The sequence below is a fragment of the Anticarsia gemmatalis genome, chromosome 16 (genome assembly GCF_050436995.1).
Source record: "Anticarsia gemmatalis isolate Benzon Research Colony breed Stoneville strain chromosome 16, ilAntGemm2 primary, whole genome shotgun sequence".
In the NCBI taxonomy this organism is placed as follows: Eukaryota; Metazoa; Arthropoda; class Insecta; order Lepidoptera; family Erebidae; genus Anticarsia; species Anticarsia gemmatalis.
This window is the reverse complement of record NC_134760.1, coordinates 10,917,048-10,938,861: the sequence shown is the minus strand read 5'-3', so window position 1 is coordinate 10,938,861 and position 21,814 is coordinate 10,917,048. Positions and strand designations below refer to the sequence as shown.

Here is a 21,814-nt window from a genome sequence, read left to right as displayed (position 1 = left end):
TGAGCGTACAATAGAGAAATAATATTTATAAAATTGGAGGTAGATGAACATTGAACACGCAAACGGTTAATTTTATTTCTGTTCACCTACCCCCAATTTTTGACAACCTACCGACTTTGACGGTCTATGTTACGACCAGAAAAGATCTTACCTACATTCAATAAAACTTTTTTATATTTTAATTAAAATTGGCCTTTGGCTTGTGAATAAAAGTAAAAAGTAAAACTAAGTACGCGCATAATAAGTAAACATGTATCGTTTAGAACTCGGAGGCCCGTCTTGAAACAACCAATAAGAATTCCCGCCACACGCTGGCGTCGAGACGGCGCCAACTCGTTAATTTCTCCGGACTTTTATTTTTGTACTTGTAAGTGGATAAAAAATTACAAGGCAGGTAATAATCCAACTTTGTTGTTTTGCATTCTTAGTATAAGTAGGTAATTAGTTTTTCAAGCAAGTAAAATTGTAATAGAATTTTTTAAAATTTTTAATTGTGTATCTGAGATCGTGTTAATTTATAATACCTACCTATAGCATATTAGAGGTAAGTACCTACCTAGGTAGGTACCTATGAAATAAAATTTATATTTTTTTAATTTATACCACGGCAGCCACCATATCCACGGCTGAATGGTACCTATATGTATACACATAAGTACATTTTTTTTCAAGTAAGTAACTACTTACTTACTTTACCTATATTTGTTGTCATTTTATTATCTAGTTAACCGGAGTATCTACCTACTTGCTTATTTTTATGAAATAAATATCTACATGCTTTAATGACGATTATGACAGAATATTAATCTACTTAATAAGTTTGCAAAGTGTTTGAAATGAAGATGAATTAGAAGATTTAGGTAGGTAGGTACTTGTAATAGATACCTTTAAATATTTTGAGAAATAGGTAGGTACCTACCTACTTAATCTATAATACCAACCCTAATTATGATAACCCATTATGTACTACCAAATTGTCAAATCATACATACATTAATTATTATATTATTATGTAATAATTTTATAATAAATAGACCTACGGCATCAATCAAATTAATCACAATAATAAATTATCATTTCTGAAGCTACGCTACGTATGAATGAAGCCATTATGAAACGGAACGTTGAACGTTCCATAAACATATTTTGAGCACACGCCGCATGAGGTCGCGTTAGTCGGGTTTCTGCGCTTGCCGGTGTTGGGTGTGCGTCCTCCTCGACTCTTGATTTCGTGTCATAGTTAATTTAAATCTGTTATTTATTAATTAAAAATAGCGTTACTTGTACTTTAACTTAGTTAAGCGTATAGTGTATAATTTTACGAGTGTGTACATTTTATGTCCAGTGTGTATTAACCTCTATTTAATTTAGTGTTTTAAAAATAAGACGGTGAGTATCAAATAGTTCATTTCGTGTAGTTAACTATATTTTGTTCGTAAAGTTAATTGTGAAAAGGGTTATGGATAAGGAGATAGTAGTAATAAAATAACTGTTATATAGTTCTCAGTCGAACAGCTGTTTGCCAACCAAACGAGCTAACATGAGCGGCATAATGTTACAAAATAGTGTTCAACACGTTTTCAGTTGCACCATAATTCTTCAAATAATTATGTGATGACAGAACTATAAAACTAATAAACATCACGAAAATTATAATCGGTAAAACAAATAAATATTTTTATACAATAATATTTATGGAATCGATAATGATGTGAATAAAACAATATCTATATGTGTGCGATACAAAATAATGTCACATTTCTGAGACTGTTCTGCAGTGAGTGGCGATCTTGCGTAAATATTTACGTAAACGTAAATTATTTTCAGATAATGTTATTAGGTATAATTAAATAGTCGTAATATTATCCAATATAATACATTGTTTGATTTTTTGTGGTTTAGAAGTAGATGTTAACATCATTTTGGCGCAAAAGCCTGACTGAGTATAATATTGTCGACAAGTGGTTCGTCAATTCGCAATGCTTTCGAAAGCCCAAAATAATATTATCGGTATTTAGTGTGTTCATAATTCAATCTTAGACGTCTTGAGGTTTTTCTTTATTAGCAGTATCTAAATTTCCTTTGACGAGTTTTGAGGTTAGGTTGCGTAGATATTAAATTTGTGGTTATTGTAATTTACCAAAAATAAATTGAATATAATAAAACTGTTTAGTATCCGTTCAACCTCACGGCACTCATTTACAAATTTTATTTTAATCAGTTTAATTTACGCACTGACAGCCAAGCAATATTAATATTTCAAGTAACTTACTCGTAATTGTTTTAGCTTTGCAACGATTTCCAAGCTTACGCGCTTTTTTTTTAATTTCCATTTGTGCATGAGTACCTATCAGTACCTACTCAGTTCTTAATAGAATATAGAAAAAAAATAAGGCCATTTGTTTCTATGCAATAGTGCCAGTAATAAATTCTAGCGATTGCAGTCATACCTACGGCCATTAAAACATTCTAGGAAGCTATACCTACGGGTGGGTGACATGAAACAATTTATTATTTGCATCCGATTTGCATTAGCGTTTGTCGTAAACACATTGTTCTGTTCATAAGTTGGACGTGGTTCTCATACAAAACAACTCGAAATGTCACACAAATTGCTGAACAATCCTGACATGACACTGACAAGTAAGAGTTGACACTTTGACAGTATTGTTGAGCACTATTTACCGCAAATGTGTTGAAAAAATTAGAAACGTCACAAAATTCGATTAAATCATTTCAACTTGATCAAACCTAAGGAAATGTCTATTAATTAAATGTTTTAAATTCCAAGTTTGTGAGTGACAAAAAAGCCAATGGGTCGCTAAATGTTGCCAGAGTTAATTGGGGAAATTGCACTAAATTGCCGCGCGAAAACAAATTGCATTAAAAATTACACGAGTTAAGTAATTAAATTAAATGTCAAGCTTTCAGCATTGCGGGTGATAAATCTATTTACTTTGTTGACTCACGCGTACGGTTTACCTTCACGTGTCGTAAACGGCTACGCAAAATGATTGCATGGATTTCAATGTCGATTCTAAATAAAATTTAAGAGGTGTTTAAGAACGGAAAACAGTTCTATTGCGGAAGAACATAAGGAAGTTACTTGGCATAGATAAGAAGCGGTTTGTTTATTTTTTTCGTCCGATATGACAATAGGATTACGGTCGTAAAAAGTGTCGGTCGCAGTGCTTACTGATAGTTCTTGCTCCGAGCTATTGACGGTCTATGTATTTGATGTCGTTGTTACGATGTTTGATGTTATTTATTATGCTATAAGCTTAGTTCACATCCCTCATAAATGTATTATGTCAACTGTTTATATTCCCTTCAATTTGTGGACATTTTTCTTTGAAAATTTAAAGGTAAAATTCCCTGGATGAACTACAATTATTTTTACGATTTATTGCCAATTTGAAGCCATTTATTATTTTCCATCCTCGCATCCAGTCGTTTCCGCAAATAATTTATTATAAAACGCTAATAATAGTTCGGATGAAGATCGTTAAACTATTATGTTGTACTAAAGTGTGATGAGCCCGCGATATGGCTGATCCAACCTTGAACGAAGCGTATCAAAATAAATCGGTCAGAATTAGTTTCGCGTTAGACCCAGTTGCACGTCGTGATCTAGGCAGATATCAGCTTGAAGACCTCTCATAGCTAAATTCCAATATATTTCGTAATTTCGTATTTAAAAATAATAACTTGTGAAAAGATTCAGGCTAGAAGTTCATACCACCTAGGTTCTTTTTCTGTCAATAAAGAAAAATAATGGTTTAATAAAATCCATTCTTGCTTAGTCATTCGTTGCCATTTAAATGTTCTATAAAAATCCTAAAGTTCATTAACTACGAGGAGAATGTACCTGTACAAAATAAACGAGTCCAGCCTGTAACATTACGCAGCAGCCGGATAAAGATTCATGCAGTAAAAATAAAACCTTGACACTAAAGTGTATAAAGTTACACAGTAATGTAATAAAACCAAGTATTGCTTTACGACATAGTTTACCACTAAGCGGAGAGATCATGATAGCAATAAACGAACACATCTTCTGAAATGGCAATTTCTTTATTGTGCTAAATTAACCAAAGACCAAGTTCAGCGACCTTCGTTAACAGATTAATTCTTGATCCTTCATTTTGTTGCTCACTTGAATAAGACGAGAAATGAATGTTGATCATCCGATGTCAATTTGCTCAGCTCACGGTAATTAAAGTGAGATTTTTTGCCAGTGAACCATAAAAGGCGACGACAACACGGCGGGCGCTGCCCGTTAGTGGCTGGCGCCAGGCGCACATCGCAAACTTGACGTTTAACGGTGAATTTTATTACATGTTACAAGTATCTTTAATTCGATTCCAATGAGGGTAGTGATATCTCTCTCCAGCGAGTCATTTAAGCCTCAATTATGCAACGAGCGTGTTGCCCACCGAGGTGTTACTATCTTATAAGTTTATGCACAACCAATAAAATTAATTTGAATCCTTATTTGAGGCCGTCGAATGGTAAGCGTTGTCGTTTACGGCTGACTCAATGACGCCTCCATGCAATTTACATAACTATCTAGCTAGGAACCCGCAATTAGATACATGTTCTACAAGTTGAATATCCTGTACTGGTTAACACTTTCATACGATGTTCTAAAGTACCACATTACTTTGATAAATATTTTAACGACGTGTTCACGATATTATAAAAATAGCTTTACTTAATTCGTTATTGCGGGCTCTTAGGTATTTTAATACAATTGATGGAAGATTTTATAAATTATAACGATAAAAATACATACATTCCATTTAAGCTATAAACTATTGCAATTGCTAAGGTTTTACCGATAAACTCTGGCGAACAATGTTTGAAATACGCAGGAAAACAGGTGGAAAATAAAACGTTGTCGCTAAGCTAGTTATTTAGCAGTTTTCACCTTGCATAACTTGTTTTATCGTTGCTTGTTGTCCTTTACACGTATATTAGGTGGTACAGCTATTCCAATTTGTTTTCTGAACACTTTTACATATGTATTCGGAAATGAGTTTTTTGTCTTGAATTCCAAGCTGTAATTGCATCATTTGAACTGTATACCGCAAAAAATACGTGTAAAAAACGTACGTCCTTTTTGCTTTACTACACAAATAATTTACGTTAAAGCCGTTGACAGACCATTCTTCACGATAATTCACAAGTACTTTCCATCGCGATACAACGTCATCCGTTCATTAGCAGTATTAACATGTTTCAAGTTGTATGTGAAAAATCTTGTATGCAAATACTGGGCGATCGGTCCCGCACAGTTACTTGCATTATTGCGAATTACTTAGGTGTCTCTTATTTAACTTTCTCGCCTCACTTGCCTACATGTCGACGTGTTAAATACAGGTTATATTGATAAAAATACCTTCACTCACGTAGTGGAACAAACTGTTCGCTAATCTATAAAGTACTAGCTGACCCGCGCAACTTCGCTTGCGTCACATAAGAGAGAATGGTTCAGAATTTTCCATGTTTTTGTAACACTTTTTACTGTTACCTACTCTGCTCTTATTGGTCGTAGCGTGATAATATAAAATATGCTTTTTTTTTACGAAAAATATTCTCAAAATTATTTATATCTCTTAGTATAACGAAGTCGCACTAAGGCATATCCGCCATTAAAACAGTTGCCATGGCAACGGAATTTTGTTAAATCAATGTCATTATAATATTGATTTTTCGCGACTTCGTTGAATTTTCTGAATTTTCCCGGGAAATGCGTCATTTTCGCGGGGTAAAAAGTAGCCTATGTCCTTTCTCGGGTATCAAAATATCTCCATACCAAATTTCATGCAAATTGGTTCAGTAGTTTGGACGTGATTGAGTAGCAGACAGACAGACAGACAGACAGACAGACAGACAGACAGAGTTACTTTCGCATTTATAATATTAGTATGGATGTGGAATTGCACGTCGTTTATGATGAATAGGTCAAATATTGTCACACGGAATGCTGCGTAATGTTTGTATTGAGGCTGCTAAGATATTTTTTGTTACAAACTTACACGTGTTACCACACACTGCCTATCTACTATGTATTGACCATCGGATTTACAAGGAAGTTTAGAAACTTATTCATAAAAAGGTAATAAAAACTCATGTTTCAATGTATTTTTCTTTCTTTCAGATCTTAAAGTCATTCCAAAGGCGCGCACCATGGCCAAAACAGAGAAGTCATTTCCAAGAAACTTTACAGGTAAGAGCCGCTTCGTGACCTAACCTGTTACATTATTTATATCTACCTGAATATCTTAACACCTCCGCTTGCGGTTTGGTAGCATAACTTTAAACGTTTTCCTTTACATCTCATGTGGTCTTTACATTCCTGTAACAAAACAATTACATACCTTATTTTCCCATTTAACATTATACTGATTCAAATGAAATAAAAAAGGATAGTTAAGTATTCTTATAAAGGAACCAATTTAAAAACTATGCTGAACATTCTTAGCGTTAAAAAAAAATACAAATACCGTAGCGTACTGGCTGAATAGTGAATATATTCCGATCGTACAGTCGGAGTGAGGGGCAATACAGTTGGCAACACTTTATGGCGGCAGCGGTGACGTATGACGTATCTCACCCTGCATCTTGGCAAGCTGCCATCTTGAAAATAAACGCGCGAATCTTACCCATGTCGGCGCATAATCGTATTTCCGGTTAGACGTTTATGCAATTTCTATTCATTTCATGAACAAAGCGTAAAACATGTCGGAGATTGTCGCGTCTCTTCGAAGTCTCACGTCTTGATCACGAAACGAGTGCCAACAAAATGTCTACCACTAATAATAAAGCCATTAAAAAGAATACATTTTAACTAAAAATAAGCCGAGTCTAAGTTATTCAGAGTATTTTCATTCGGTCTGTGATTTTAAACGTTCTATTCTATTGAGATAAGACGACAGCTGCAGTAGACATTCTATTATAATGTAGAAATACAACGGATTTTTTTATTGTACGCTTTAGTTTTACAAAAGATACTGCACTCGGCCAGTAGGCTTATGCCCCTTGTTCTCGGTATAATAGAGATAGAGTAACTTGTTGTGAGATAGTGAGAGTTAAATAGTGAACCAGTTAATGTTCTCATAACAAAAGAGTTAACAAAATACGATTAGGTGTGATTTAAAAAAATTACATGTTTGCACTTAGGTATTAGCCTATGAACACTAGCATACTATTCTGTTATACGTACCTAGTTTACTAATGCCAGGTTTCTAAGTACATTTAGCGGTAGTTTATCTATTAAATAGCTTTTTTTTATATGAGTTTAACCACTATTGAATAGATAAACTACCGCTTAATGCAACTTAAAAACCGGGGGTAAAGCATTTTTCATTTGTTCAGAAAAACTAAAATAATGGTTCCCGGTTTGAAAATGTCTTGATCTTTTTGTTCGTTTCTTCGGCGAATTCATAAATAAGAAAAATATAATGAAATAGTTAGTTATAATTATAAAGTAAAATAAAATGCGACATTTGAATCTAATTAATTATGTTGAAGAGTTGCAAGGTCGATTAATTACTGTTACGTTACTAAGGAATGTGTGAATAAATGTAAAACTTAACCCTTTTACAATAGGTACTAAGCCAATTATAATATATCAAGTACAAATATTTATTTCAATTATATTTTAAAATTCAGACATACGCGTTTTGTAAAATAAATGCCGCGCGATTCTTTCACGTAGTTACTTCGGGATCTTTCATTTAGGTATTTACCGTGGCAATAGTCTTAATATCGGTGCAGCAGTTCTAGAGATCTTATCACCACAAACAAGCAGTCATTACGTATACTAAAGCGCGTAAATAATTGCTGCAAAACTGTAAAAACAAAACAACAGCGTCCTATTTTATTAAATTTAACAAAATCTGTTATTAATATAAACATGTGTGTAAGTAATTTCCATGTTATTGTATTAACTATAATTTACATCCAATAATAATTGGTGGAGTGAGTCATATGTGCCATGTCGAATCTGATTTGACACGCCATACAAACACAATACAAGTTTGTATTACTCGCGTATAACACATGCATTTTGTTATTTAAAATCAATTATCCTAATTATTTAAATTGATGTTGGAATATGTTATTTAAATGGTTAACAAACAACTTTGATGACTCACCATAATGCAGATGACGGTAAATAATTAATTTTAGATTTACGGCCGATTATTCCCTCACCAGGTAACTCCATCAGAGGAGTAACCTATATTTTATTTACTGCTTCAGTGAATTTCAATACCTGCCCATATTACGTTACGTCAACTAGGTACCTATATTGTTCAAATTAAATAAAGCCGTCTGACGATAATATATTACGAAAGAACGTAATCTAGCCGTGTCTGTCTGTCTGCTTCGCGATAAACTATATTGACTGAACGGATTTTCTTACGGTTTTTACTAATAGAATGCTAGTCAAAGATGGGTTTAGTGTATTGAAGGTTAACCAGATGTAACCTGGGCGAAGCCAGGGTAGCTGATTTCAACAAAAATCCTGTAATAGCAACAGAGAAAGAAACCCAGATTTCCAAAGCAAGTAATAAATAACTAATTGCTCACTGCTTGAATGCCAAGCTTCAGCATACCTACATTTTATGGAAAGCAAGTCTTAAATACACCTTAATAAATGACAAGTCAGCTTGTCAAATTAGTTTTCACTACTTCTCATCTAGATTAGGTCAGTAATGCATGAATTGGCAAGTGTATCATTAATCGTCAATAAAAAATGGCGGATGACGCGCCGATTTATAACGGTTATCGGTTTTGAATATGAAATTAGAACTGTCAGAAGATAATTGAGTTGTCAGACCGGAAATAAGGAGCATTTCATTCATAGATGAAGTTTGTGTGCGTAAAACTGTTATAGTAGATTTAATTTAAATGTTTTATTTGTTCCTTAGTAAAAGTAGGTCTGCTCTGTAAGGTTTAGGGCAATAATCTTATATATTTTAAAATGATAAAGTACAATTGATAGGTACAAATAATGCTTAGTTAACTTCGTAAAACGACAAACCTCGATCTATATTTTACAAGCAAACGCACCCGTTTATTTGCTTTTCTCTAGTTCTTTGCAAAGCCATAGCTAATATCAACCTTTAAAAATATTCTTATCGCCCATCGGATTCAATAGATGAACCGTTGTTTACAAAATCCTTGGTTGTGACCACAAATGACGTTTGTTAATGGTCTAAACTGTGCAGTTACATTTTATTTGGTCGTAAAATTAGCACCTGCCTTATTCCCATTAAAGTTGTTCAAATAATGCCCCTGTGCAACGTGCTCGGTTAGAGTTCCCATGCTTACGTATCAAATTACGGGATAATGAATATTATTTTTTATAATTTCTATGGATTTGTCAACGCTACTATGAATAGAGTTTTGAGATAAATATTAGGATACTTTGGTGCTGCAAAGGGTTAGTTTTGGGCAAAATTTTGTAGTTATAAATAAATTACAAATTTTTGTGTACGTTGTGCTTAATAGCTTTTTATGTAAAAATCTAGTATGGCCACTAGAGTTACTCGAGTTAATTATATCATGGTTAAAAAACGATGTTGCCTTTTAATATAAAATTGAGTAAGATTCCATTAACCATCAACTTTTTATTTATTTGAACTGCCTCTGAGATAAAAGCTTTATACAGAGGTCGGAGTATGACAGGCTCAAAATCTAAGAATGTCCATAAAACCCTCGCTACACGATACAACATAGCTATGAGGTACGATTATGTGCGTGCAACGGTGCACAGAGTGCATGCTAATGACTGTTGGCTAATTGCGACGGTCATGTGAAGTGGCTAACGGTAAGACATCGACGATTGTAGTCGCCGAGGTGACAACCGACGGTAAAATTGCCTTAGAAAACGCGAAATTCTCTTACTTATTGCTACTTTTTTTTGCAAATTAAAGAGGTCATTTGATTTCCCTGGCAGTTTTGCCTTTCCTTCTTTTGTCTATCTGGGTGAAATTTTTAGAGTAATAAAGATAAATGTTTGATTTCACAAAAAATCATATTGTTTACCCGTATTCAATATCATGATCACAAAGGCTACGGTAGTCTTAATAAGTAGTTTTATTTTCGTCACGTCATAGCCAATTGCGAAAAGTCGCTAACCACGTTAAAACTTTGTCATGAATATCAGTACAGTCGTTAGATTTTGGTCTAATTTTAATAAAGCGTTTCAGTGTGATCGATTTGCCGGTTCAACATAATTGATTTCCGTAACTGTCGCTAATCGGTCGCTGACTTCCTTACTTCGAGAACATTTTGCATTGTATTTTGTTAAGCTTTAGCACCTCATTAATCAATGTTTGCATTATATAAAAGAGCCTTACATTGTTTTAGAACTTTTGTTTTATAACTACGCGTATTCGATATGTCTCTGAATACATCAAAAATAATACATTTATGCACTTTTATGCAACAAGTATGCAAGAGATTTTGTAAAAAGTTTAATCCGTACCAGTAAATCTTTTTACTAAGAGAAACTTCTACTTTCAACTTTCGAAGCTCTTTTCAATCAAATGTCCATTAATCGAGTTTCTTTACAAATTAAACCTTAGTGATAATGATAAATTAGCATTTCTTTGCGGGGAAAACACGTCGTTTGCACCATTTATTGGATGGAATGGGACTCTACGATAAGCCAATAGAGAACAAGTGAGAAGGGTTGAATTTTGGTGGGATTTCAGATTTAATGTCAGTAGCAACTGATATTCTCAGGTTCTGCAGGAATAGTAAATTTTTCAATTCTCTCCTTACACCGTTTATTTTAATTGAATGCTCATCACTTGAAAATTGCAACACGTGAGTAAAAACAATACGTAACATAATTAAACAATCTTGTATAACATAATTGTTACTCTTCAATTTTCCACGAGCAAATGAATAAAGATCCGAGATTATATAATTAATTCAGTAATTTAATACGTAAGTGGATAAAAAATAAGATGTTAGAGGAAAATCCTCATGTTGGTTGTGATGGTGTGCTGACGCAGACCACAGACTAATTATAAAATCATTCGTCACGATCGATGCATTGATAACGTGTTACCTTTTATTTCTAAAACATGATTTTTCTGAGAAATTATCTTGTTTGTTGTCTATTTTTTTGTACGTTTTTGTATAAAGTCAAGTTAATTCTATGTTTTTGTTTTTATTTGTTGAATATTTTTGTTTTTACGTACCATACTCGTGTTACTGTTGTTCTAATTAATAAACCCAAATTAACGAAGCCAGGAAGTGAGAAAATAACATGAATTCAGTTAGGTTTCTTGATTGAAATAACTGGAAAGACTCGTAAAATACTCACAGAAGTTAAGGGCATAGTTGTCCACAAAATATACTGATATTTCTTTATCAAACATAGACTCTTAAGGCCGTTTCTTAACCATTATTAACAATACGTTGTTTGCGAGAAACTACTCATATCATTTTTTATTTTAAATAATCGTGATGTTGTCTCATTAATAGGTAACATTGTAATACACGTGTTAGCGTATTTATGAGCATAGCTTGTTAACACTTTATTGTATATTTCCATACATACCTTGTCCATACTTACATAAGGTTACTTCGTCATAGACAGTTTTGTTTAACCGCACGTGCCTCTAATGTAAAAATATTTGTTTTAGACCCAGATTTTAGCGCAAATTTCCGTCAATCTGAGATAATTCAACGCATATCCGTTGCGTATTCTGCGGAGAGTTTTATCATTAAACTTATCTATACTAATATTATAAAGCTGAAGAGTTTGTTTGTTTGTTTGTTTGTTTGTTTGTTTGTTTGTTTGTTTGAACGCGCTAATCTCAGGAACTACTGGTCCGATTTGAAAAATTCTTTCAGTGTTAGATAGTCCATTTATCGAGGAAGGCTATAGGCTATATTTCATCACGCTACGACCAATAGGAGCGGAGTAGCAACAAAAAATGTTACAAAAACGGCGAAAATTTTGACCCATTCTCTCTTATGACGCAAGCGAAGTTGCGCGGGTCAGCTAGTCTTTACTAAATAACTACGAGTGTCAAATACAAGTGAGTAAATAGTCACTGCTTCACATTGCGCCGCAGTTATTGTTTATGGGGTTCTTCTCTTTATTGCAGAAACAGAAGATGTAAAAAACATCTATACTAATATTATAAAGCTGAAGAGTTTGTTTGTTTGTTTGTTTGAACGCGCTAATCTCAGGAACTACAGTTCCGATTTGAGAATTTCTTTCAGTGTTAGATAGTCCATTTATCGAGGAAGGTTATAGGCTATATATCATCACGCTACTACCAATAGGAGCAGAGTACCAGTGAAAAATGTTACAAAAACGCGGAAAATTTTTAACGCTTATGTAACGCAAGCGAAGTTGCGCGGGTCAGCTAGTTTTTCTATAAGATGCGGCAATACTACTTTCAAATATGTTAGTCCTATCTTACTTACTTACCGTACTCAGTGCCAGTGTATTCTTATCAAGATTTATTTAAAAGCTTAATAAATACATACACTTACAATTCCGTGACACCGCGGCCCTAATATAAAAAAGCATATGAAATAGTAGAATTTTAGTTTCTTATAACTATAAAAAACCGGAGCCCTATTACCGGCTAACGTGATAGTAAATCAATAGTAGTCATAAGCAGACCCTATTTGTAATCAAGTTATCAATTACTTGTCGGCTTTTATCCGTAAACTTAGAAAGGAGCAACTGGTCAATAAATAACAAGCTTTATTCCGCTTGAACTTGCATGAGGACAAATGAACAGGTTTTCATACACTTGTAATATGTCACGGTTAAATAACAACCGGTCGCCTTGCATACATGACAATTCTTTGTAAACAATTAAAAGTTCGCCTGTTATTATAAAAAGGCTGGTTTTTGCTACTGTATGAACTTTGCTGAAGAGCATCGGGAAATCTTCATCTCCTTGAACCTGTCTCTGATTTTAGTAATTTATTTTACCATAACTCTTAAAGTTTCAAAGCCTACGTCTCAAAAACTGAATCCATAAAAACTATTCTTACGTTATTGTTCGGTAATAACTGAATATCTGCATTGCAAATCTGCATTGATTTCGAAGTACAGTATATTCTTTATTATAATACTCCAAAGGTAACATAGGCTTTCATATAATCACGTTATGTGAATCATGTCTTGTCTCCGTAGGCCTACAGAAACCAAAGAACGCTACTTGGTACAATTCTCACAAACTTCCCATTCTTCATTCACATCGATACATCTTGTAATACAGGACCCGTCGGCTATACTACATTATTTGGTATAGGTATATTTAGTATTTCGTCTTATAATCACAGTTTCAGGTAGGAGTCATTAGCCTCGATAGCAATTTTCAATTGCGACCGCATCAACTAGGTCGGACAGCTGTAAATCTAACGACCAACCCGGATGCTTTACTCTTAAAAAACAAACCTTATAATTTGGGTACCATAAAGATCTCGTTGACAGTTAGTTCGTCTAGATTGTTTTTTCTGTTAAGATTGCTGTACTTACCGTATTTCTGAATAGTCAATTGTGACCTATGATTCTTGACTTGACGAATATTCAATCCATATGAAGTGTCTCTGTGATTTAATCCGAAGATACCCAGCTGAAAATGTTTTCCCTTTCTTTTGAAACAGTGCCTAATAAATTGGTTTGACGTTTTTTATAAGTCATTTAAATTAAATTAAAAAAAAGACTTGTCTCCTTGGTGCTAATTGAATATAATCTTTTCCTTAGTAGTTGTCACTTTCATACTTTGTATATAAGGTAGTTATCGTCTTATGGGTGTTTAAATCACACATCAGTGTAAGCTCATGCATATTTTGAAATCATGATTATTTAATCGGTGACGTCAACAACTTCCGTCTGATCCAAGGTAAAACTATTCATTAAATTGTTTTTATTTCAAAATCTAGATTTTACCGGGGGTTCCATAATACCCGAATTGTGGCCAAAACTCGTAAAACCGTTGATCGATGTTTTGCGTCAACACTGACTCATTTATGTGTTGTTACGCAAGATGCATCTGCGATTAAGTTGTGGGTGACTGTGTATGTAAATTAACGTTTATCTTATTAATCTTTACTCACGTGCTAGCAGACTACAGATTAGATTGAAGGCGACAAAAAATAGTTTATTCGATTTTTGGTGGATTTTGTTGTCTGTGAATTAATTTTTTTGAACTTAGCTAAATTGTGTTTATATCTTTGAGTAGGTAAAGTTAATTTAATTGACTTTATAACTTGGTCGAATGTCCGTATAAAATAGAGACTGCCCTTTTTTAAAACAATCCTGAAAAGCAGCATGCACAGTCCAATGCTTTACTTATTTACTAAGAGTTGACTGTATTTATTAAGTAATTCTTAAAATAAAAAAATCTTACTGTAACTCATTGTTTACATATTATAATATAATTTTCCGGAAGTCACAGTCTAAGTAACCCGACTTATTTAAATCTTGCTGTAATAATGCCATTGTATCAAACAAAATAAAAACTAGTTACTATAAAATATGACGTAGTTTCTGACATACTCTTAATTCACACATTTTTGGTATGTTCATACAAGTTGTTTGTATTTCTAATTAACTAGCACATTACTGTGAGTTCACGTAGTAATGACATAGCGTTTTTATTGGCCTAATGCAAATACTTATCAAAGACGTCGTTAAAAAATATTGAACGGATTTTTTTTTACCGCTTGGCGCCAAATATGCTGTCATTTTTTTACCATGTTTCTACTGACATTTGCGATTTCATTTTCATAGTTTCGTCCAGTTTACACCGGGTTAACATTAACAAATTATGTTATACACATAAACCGTCCTCAAGGATCACTCGATTAGTGAAAACCGCATTAAAATCCGTGCAGTCAATTTTCAGGTAATCACGAATAGAGGCTGACGAGGTGACTTTATCTTATAATATGTATTGATAAGCCATCTTGTTTGTTATCAGGTTAATAGCAAATCTCCTAATCTAGTAATAATAGCCTTAAGCATCAAACTTCTTCCTTAAACAGCTACAGTTCTATTACGCTACAATTGTTTCAGTCTATCGTTGTCTCCTATACTTTATTACCTGTTAATTACCGCTTACAAGACTTGTAGGAAAGAACATTAATCGCTCTTCTTAGCCGGATTACTAAATGCTATAAAACACTTACCCTTCTCGCAATAAGCTTTATTGTTTCCGAGAATAAGTACAAAAGATTATGAATTACTGAGGAACTGTTAGCATGGTGGTAAAGTTGAGAATCGCTATTGTTCGTGTATAATTATTAATCCTGAGGAGAAACTTATTTATTGTGGTATTCTTGAAAAATAGGTAGCTTGAGGCTAGCTAGACGTTATTAGATTGTGCATAAAAGTATTAAAACGTCTTTAATCAATAACAAAAATATACATCATTCGTTTGAATGATATATTAAACTAGCGGACTAGCCCGACTTTGTAAAGACATATTGTTTTATATTATCCCGTTGATTTCATTCCTGTGGGAATTTCGATCCCAATCACACCCGGCAATTACTAATATGTTAAAAAAATTGTTTAATTGACCAAAACTTTAGCGTAGTTTCGCTTATCCGTCCTTTGGTAGTCCTTTCCCTAATAGAATACTGGCCAGTTACATGTTCCAGATTCCATTACTAGAGTTGTAAAAAGAAAACAAATATCTATGGAAGCGTATTTACAATCTATAGTAACGGTAAAACATCAAACATTGTGTTAGACATGTCTCGTCTTCATTGACAAAACAGTATTTTACAACTGCGTGGGCGAAGTGCTATTTTCGCAAATGTCAAAGAACATTACATTTCGCGTATCGACCGTGGCACACTTATTTTCTTATGATATAAATATTTTCTATATTATTGTTTTCTTGCAAACATGAAAATGTCCGTCCTCGGATGTTTCTGTCGCTAAACAGGTACTAAGTATTCATATGACAATATATGTCAGACAATAAAACTACAATTTACTTAATAGCTTGACAGACCGTTAAGTTAAGTTTTCTTACACATTGTTTAGTAGTGTCCTTTAAGTTCCGTTTAACTGCTACTACATAAAGAAAATAAATATACCATGAAGTTCACTCTACAATAAAGACAAATTTTCTAATTATTCTCTCATCATCTCAGTCATAAAATCAACATTCATTTTGCGTAACGCATTTGATATATTATAGAAGCCTGTTTCAGTAGCCATGGTTAAAGCAAGCTATACTCCGGCCGTCACAAACGTACAAACTACGTCATAATCAAAAGAATCATAGGAATATGACAATGTGTAAGTGCGAGCGAGAGACTCCGATAAAATAACATGCCTTAGTTCGCACGTTTGAAATTGCCCGAATATAGTTTATCCGTTTTTTGCAAAAGTAAAACAAAAGAGACTCGCAAAAATCTTGCCGATAAACTAACCAAATCTTATCTAAACGTGTAAATCCGGCCGTTAACTAAAGAGTTCAAAAAGTCACCGTAAACGCTATCATATTGTGATAAGACTCACATTCTCGTTTCCCGTTTCCTTTTTGATAAGGAGTTGGCGAATTGACACACATTTTTGTGCCGCGAAATACAGAAAGTTGAATGAAAGATTACGGTAGCTGATAAGAATCGTGTAGTTTGTAACTCTCGTGTATTTCTACTTGTATTATAATATTACGTAAATCCTTTATACTGTTTAGACAAGTGACGAGCGAGTTGTTTCAGCGCGTTTTATTCGTTCCAAAGAAATGGTTAGACAATAATTATTTTCCAGAAGTTTTCAACAATTTAACATGCCTTCCGAAACACGGAGGAACTGTATAAGATGGTCACCCATCCACAGAACAACCTCGGCTAGCTTACCTTAACCTCAGAGATTGATCCGCGCGGCTGTTTAATTAAATTGAAGACTAGTTAAACAATGTTCGAGTAAACTTTGATTTTGAATTAAAATGATAAAATACACCTCAAAGCGGACTTTGAAATGCAATAGGCACCCTACTTAGATGTATTTTTTTTATAAATTAACATCACGTGGAAATCGAAGCGCTGATACCCTGCACAAAGGTTCTAACAGTATTTTTAAAAACTGTTGTATTGATCCTTATTACGGAAGACAAAAATGCTCTCATAACTAACTTACTGTCTGACTCACACTGACATACTCTCGAAGTTTCCAGAAGCTCGAAATTTTTCAATAAAACCTAGATAAGATAGCACCATTCAGGCGGTTCGAATACATTGTACATATACAACTACAATACACAGAGTGCAATGACATTACGGTGACCGGTGAGCATTGTGTTACCTCAAGTAATTATAAGTTGCCTTTGTGATGGTAGTGTATCTGACTTGGGTTCGATTTCTGGCTTAAGCAAAGTATTGTTATTTTGATTTTTTTGGTAGTTTATTCGACTGCTAATTATTAGGTTACGGGTAGATCAAAGTGTTATTGGTCTTTGCTTATTTATTCTAGAATATTTCTCAATTGTAGCCCGGAGTTTGGTACGTGCCCGGTAGATTGCTATAGGTTTGCTCCCTGTTACAAGGGACTAACAATGTCAATGGCGAACTTCTGCCTACACCTCATGTTATAAAAGGCGTGAAATCTCGTGTGTACGTAATTATTAGAGGTTATTAGTCCATTATTAGTACCCACAGTTAAAATGATAGGTTATAAAGGAGGACAATGTCAGTGGCCTCTGCGTGACGTCATAATTCAGTTTGATGGAAGGCGGTCTGCTATTTATAGACTGATGTTTCACGACCTATAGATAACGTGGTGGAATTTTGATAGTTTTTTGTACATATCCTGCCATTGTTGCTATGCGTAACACGACATACTTTATATTATTATTAAACTTTTAACGGTCCTATAAAAATTATAACGTTCTTGGTAACCATGTGGTTCTTCAGTCGTAGGTTCGATTCCCACACGGGGAAAAAAATGTATGACGAATACTTGTTTCGGGTTGGTTTGTTCTTTATATATGTTACCTCTATTACAAATGCTCCCCTTAAAAAAATAATTACTAACAAACCTTACTTACTTTCTAAATTTTGTAATTTTATTCTAAACAATAAAGACATTTTTTTTTCTATAGCATTATAAACAATTCTATAGCATTATAAACCATTTTAAACCATCGCTATATAGCTTACCAAACCATATTCCTCTCGCTATAGAAAAAACTCCCAGAAACACAAATTTACATAACAAAAATCTTCACCCTTTCGCACTGCATACATTAAGATTGTCGCACTAAGCAAAGACTCAAGTACAACCAAGTACCGAGGGTCATAACACAGGTGGTCCAGTGAACATTAACATACGCATAAAACATTATATCCACGTGAAATAAATACGCACGCATAACCAATGATCCAAGTAATTATTCGTCATTTGAATTGGAAATGGTTGCTATGAAAACACTTATCCAATTAAGTGTTCAACACTTTTGAAGTGGGGCTTGAATCTTCTTCTTCTTATCGTATGGTTAGTGGTCAACCTAGTGTCAAAGTTGTTCAAGCCGCCCGAAGGCCTTAGACATGGCTTAACGACTGTTATCTTAATAGACAACAGCCGGGACCAACTTTTTACGTGCCCTCCGAAGCACGGAGACGCCCAGTTCAAATACCGCTATGCGGTCACCCATCTATAGAGTGACCGCGCCAAGGGTTGCTTAACCCACATATCGTTTACCGACCGGTGAGCGCAACTGGCTATGGGCGCCTCGATTCTGTTCTATATGAAGTTTATAAGTATTGGTTAGATTATCCAGTGGCATTTTTACTGTTTTTATACATTCACTGTCGGTAAAGGAGTAGGAAAATAGATAATCTGATACTTATTTGTAGTCTGTGAAACTGCACTTAGTATTATTCTACTGTTACGAGTGTTTCTAATTTTATACCAAAACGGGGCTCGCAAAATATAGGTACAGATGCTTAGAAAATAAAAATGAAGACTAGTCTTTGATGGAAAAATCTAATTAATAACAATTTTTAGCCATTTACTTGACTTCGTATTTTAAAGATGTGCATGAAAATACAATAGCTGTACTCAATTTGAATAAATTAAGTATAGCTATTTGCGCTTATCTAAATAAATAACTAAACGCACGTATAGTATGTTGATTTAATATTTAGTTTTTCGTAGTTTTAAATATTTTGAAAAAGCCTAAACTAAAATAGATTATAACGTAACCTCTAACCTACAGTTCCAAGCATTCATATTAGTCTCCTAAAGTCACAAAAAACTATTCTAAGCGGAAAGTAGTTGAAGTTTACGTATAATCACGCAAGCATTAGGCAGTTCGCGAATCAGTGAAAGTAAATGGGTACGGTGACGTCACGCCGTGGGAGGATGAAAGTGCGATCTTAGCGCTATGTGGGTTATAGACAAAAGACTTTATAGGTCGGTGTATTAATCACTTGGGTTTTTGTACTAATGTACTTACTTTTAATGTAGTGTTCATTATCTGGTATTGAAAAGTGTGACAGTAACTTCTTAGAATGAAGTAGAGCTATTCTTTATGAGAGTTTTAGCTTACATACTTTTATTTGCATGCTTGCATTTTATGCAAGATATGCGACTAGCCAAAGTATAGAAAAATCGCAATTAAGAACTTCAGTGACCCACAGGCTTACGCAGCTGATGGTGGCCAGTCTGATAATGCTGTTTTATTTTGAAAATAAATATCTATTATTTAGAATATTTTTATATCTAGCGTACCAAGGCTCTCTACTAAGTTAGGGACTTTTGTTGGATATGAAGATTCTTTTGATTGTGAGCTTAGGTGAATTCAAGTTACAAATAAATATACCTATTAACCCTCATCTTCATAAACACACAAAAAACCTATTTTGTTTTCTCTTTTTCATTTCGCTACGGAGTGAAAGAAACAAAACTCATTATAAGCCTTTCATAACTTCATATATTTTTATGAATAAGAGGGTTAGATTAGAAAACGTTTTGTCAGAAATCCAACGATGCTTTTAATGACTTGAAAATAGTGTTAAAAGCATCAAGTTGCAATCAATTAATCTCCCGTTGTTTATAACATTCGTAGCTGAAACTTGTAAAAAATCGCTATAAAAAATGTTATTTTCGTTTGATGCGCACATGAATTCGCACGTGCCAATATGTTTTTCACAATTTCGTTTGTTGCCTTGACCGGGGAAAACTGGCTGTGACGCAATTTGCGCTTTGACGCGTTATTTATGAAACTAGTCTAAACACGCGACTAGTGTGTGCGAATATCTACAGTTTCAGTTGGTTTTTCCCGGCAGATGTTTATGAATCAGTTTTATTAGATTTGATTACATACTGACAATACATTTGTTAATTAATAGTGTTAGATGTTCCCCACTTTTAAACGTGTGTGTGTTTGTATGTTTGTTAAAGTCCCTGCGACACAAAAGCAATTATTAATGCGGTTGTTGTCTTTTTTTTTATTAAAAAGTCTGCTCATTAGTGGTATTAGATTATCCCCCACGCGGTAGTTATACAAACGAGAAATTAGTAATTGATGAAATGATTTAAACCCTTCAAAACAATAATCATTTCTTAGCTTAAAATACGTGTTAAATTAGTATTTTTCATAGAAACCACTTATAGTTAGTTAGTAGTAGTTAGTAGTGTATTTTTATTCTAATCTTTTGTAATTTTTTTATATCATCTGATCTTTCCTGAGGAACTTAATGCTAGCTAGCTACCATTTCGGTTTCTGTGAAAATTTTCTTATTTCAGAAGTACATTACAGTTAAAAAAATAACTTGTGACGATTTATCGCCAATTTCCTAACGCGCCAAATGTGTAATTGTCCATTAGTTTTTATTAGTTAATAAATAAACTGTAATTTATACAAGATGTTTCGTGTTTTAAAACATTTAATTGTTCGAACTTAATTAATTTTGATTGCATATCTGATGACGATAACATTCACGTGTTAATTTTTTTTTATTTACTTTTTCTATTGTTAGTATTTCTAAATATCTTTGTCATTTTTGATCAAATTCAGATTAGGTACGCACACCTAACCTCTGAATTTCTCTATATCGTGTTTATAATTATTCCCGCAATAATCGTTATAATATTATATACCTATGCAAAAGTTTGTGAGGATGGATATATGTATGTTTGAGTTTGACATAGATTTACAAACATAGAATACTTTTCAACCCGGGAAAAACCTTTTCACGCGGACAAAATCGCGGTCGGAACCTAGTCATATATATTCACATCCATAATACACTTCTCAGAAACTACTACATTTTTCACAATAATATAGTTGTCAATGTAAACACACTATTTCTCTTCGAAATATGAACTTGAAAAGTCGTCATTTGTTTTCAAGTGCTTTTTTTAAGGCCTTGAAGCTTTCTCTTTCATACACGAGGTGTTTTGGCTGCCAGCCTGCCAATTCTGTTTAGTCTCGTCCAGTCTCGTGTAGTCTCGTGTGTGGACACGTGGCTTGGAGGCTATCGACTTTAGACAAGCTTTTATTGCCAATTTTCAAGGGTGAAGGTTGCTGACCAATTATATCTTATAATACTTCGCCAGCCATCTTTTTTGACCATTTCTTGGTATTGTAGTAGATATTTTGCCCGTTTGGGAAGATAATTTGGGGCGGCTTAGGCTATGGTAGATAGAAACGTAGTTAATAATCTTATATCAGAGATCTAGACTAGCAATTTTGTTTGTCAGTTTTTATTAGGGCGTAGCGTGTGCGTAACTACTGTTATCTCTGATTCATAGAAAATATCCAAAACAAAAAAACACTACGCAGCACGATAATCT

General features: G+C 33.8%; 1 protein-coding gene across 2 annotated transcripts in view; it reads left to right on the top strand.

Moving 5' to 3' along the window:
* Positions 1 to 138: 138 nt before the first annotated feature.
* LOC142979196 (sialin) overlaps positions 139 to 21,814 on the top strand; it is a 67,272-nt gene continuing 45,596 nt past the window's right edge. The window contains exons 1-2 of one of the 2 annotated variants that reach the window (XM_076123999.1): positions 139 to 394; positions 6,164 to 6,232. In XM_076123999.1, coding sequence (XP_075980114.1) covers positions 6,193 to 6,232 — 40 coding nt within the window. In that variant the 5' untranslated portion in view covers positions 139 to 394; positions 6,164 to 6,192. Of the gene's footprint in view, positions 395 to 1,159; positions 1,390 to 6,163; positions 6,233 to 21,814 lie in introns of those variants that run through there. The other variant, XM_076123998.1, reaches the window with a different exon arrangement.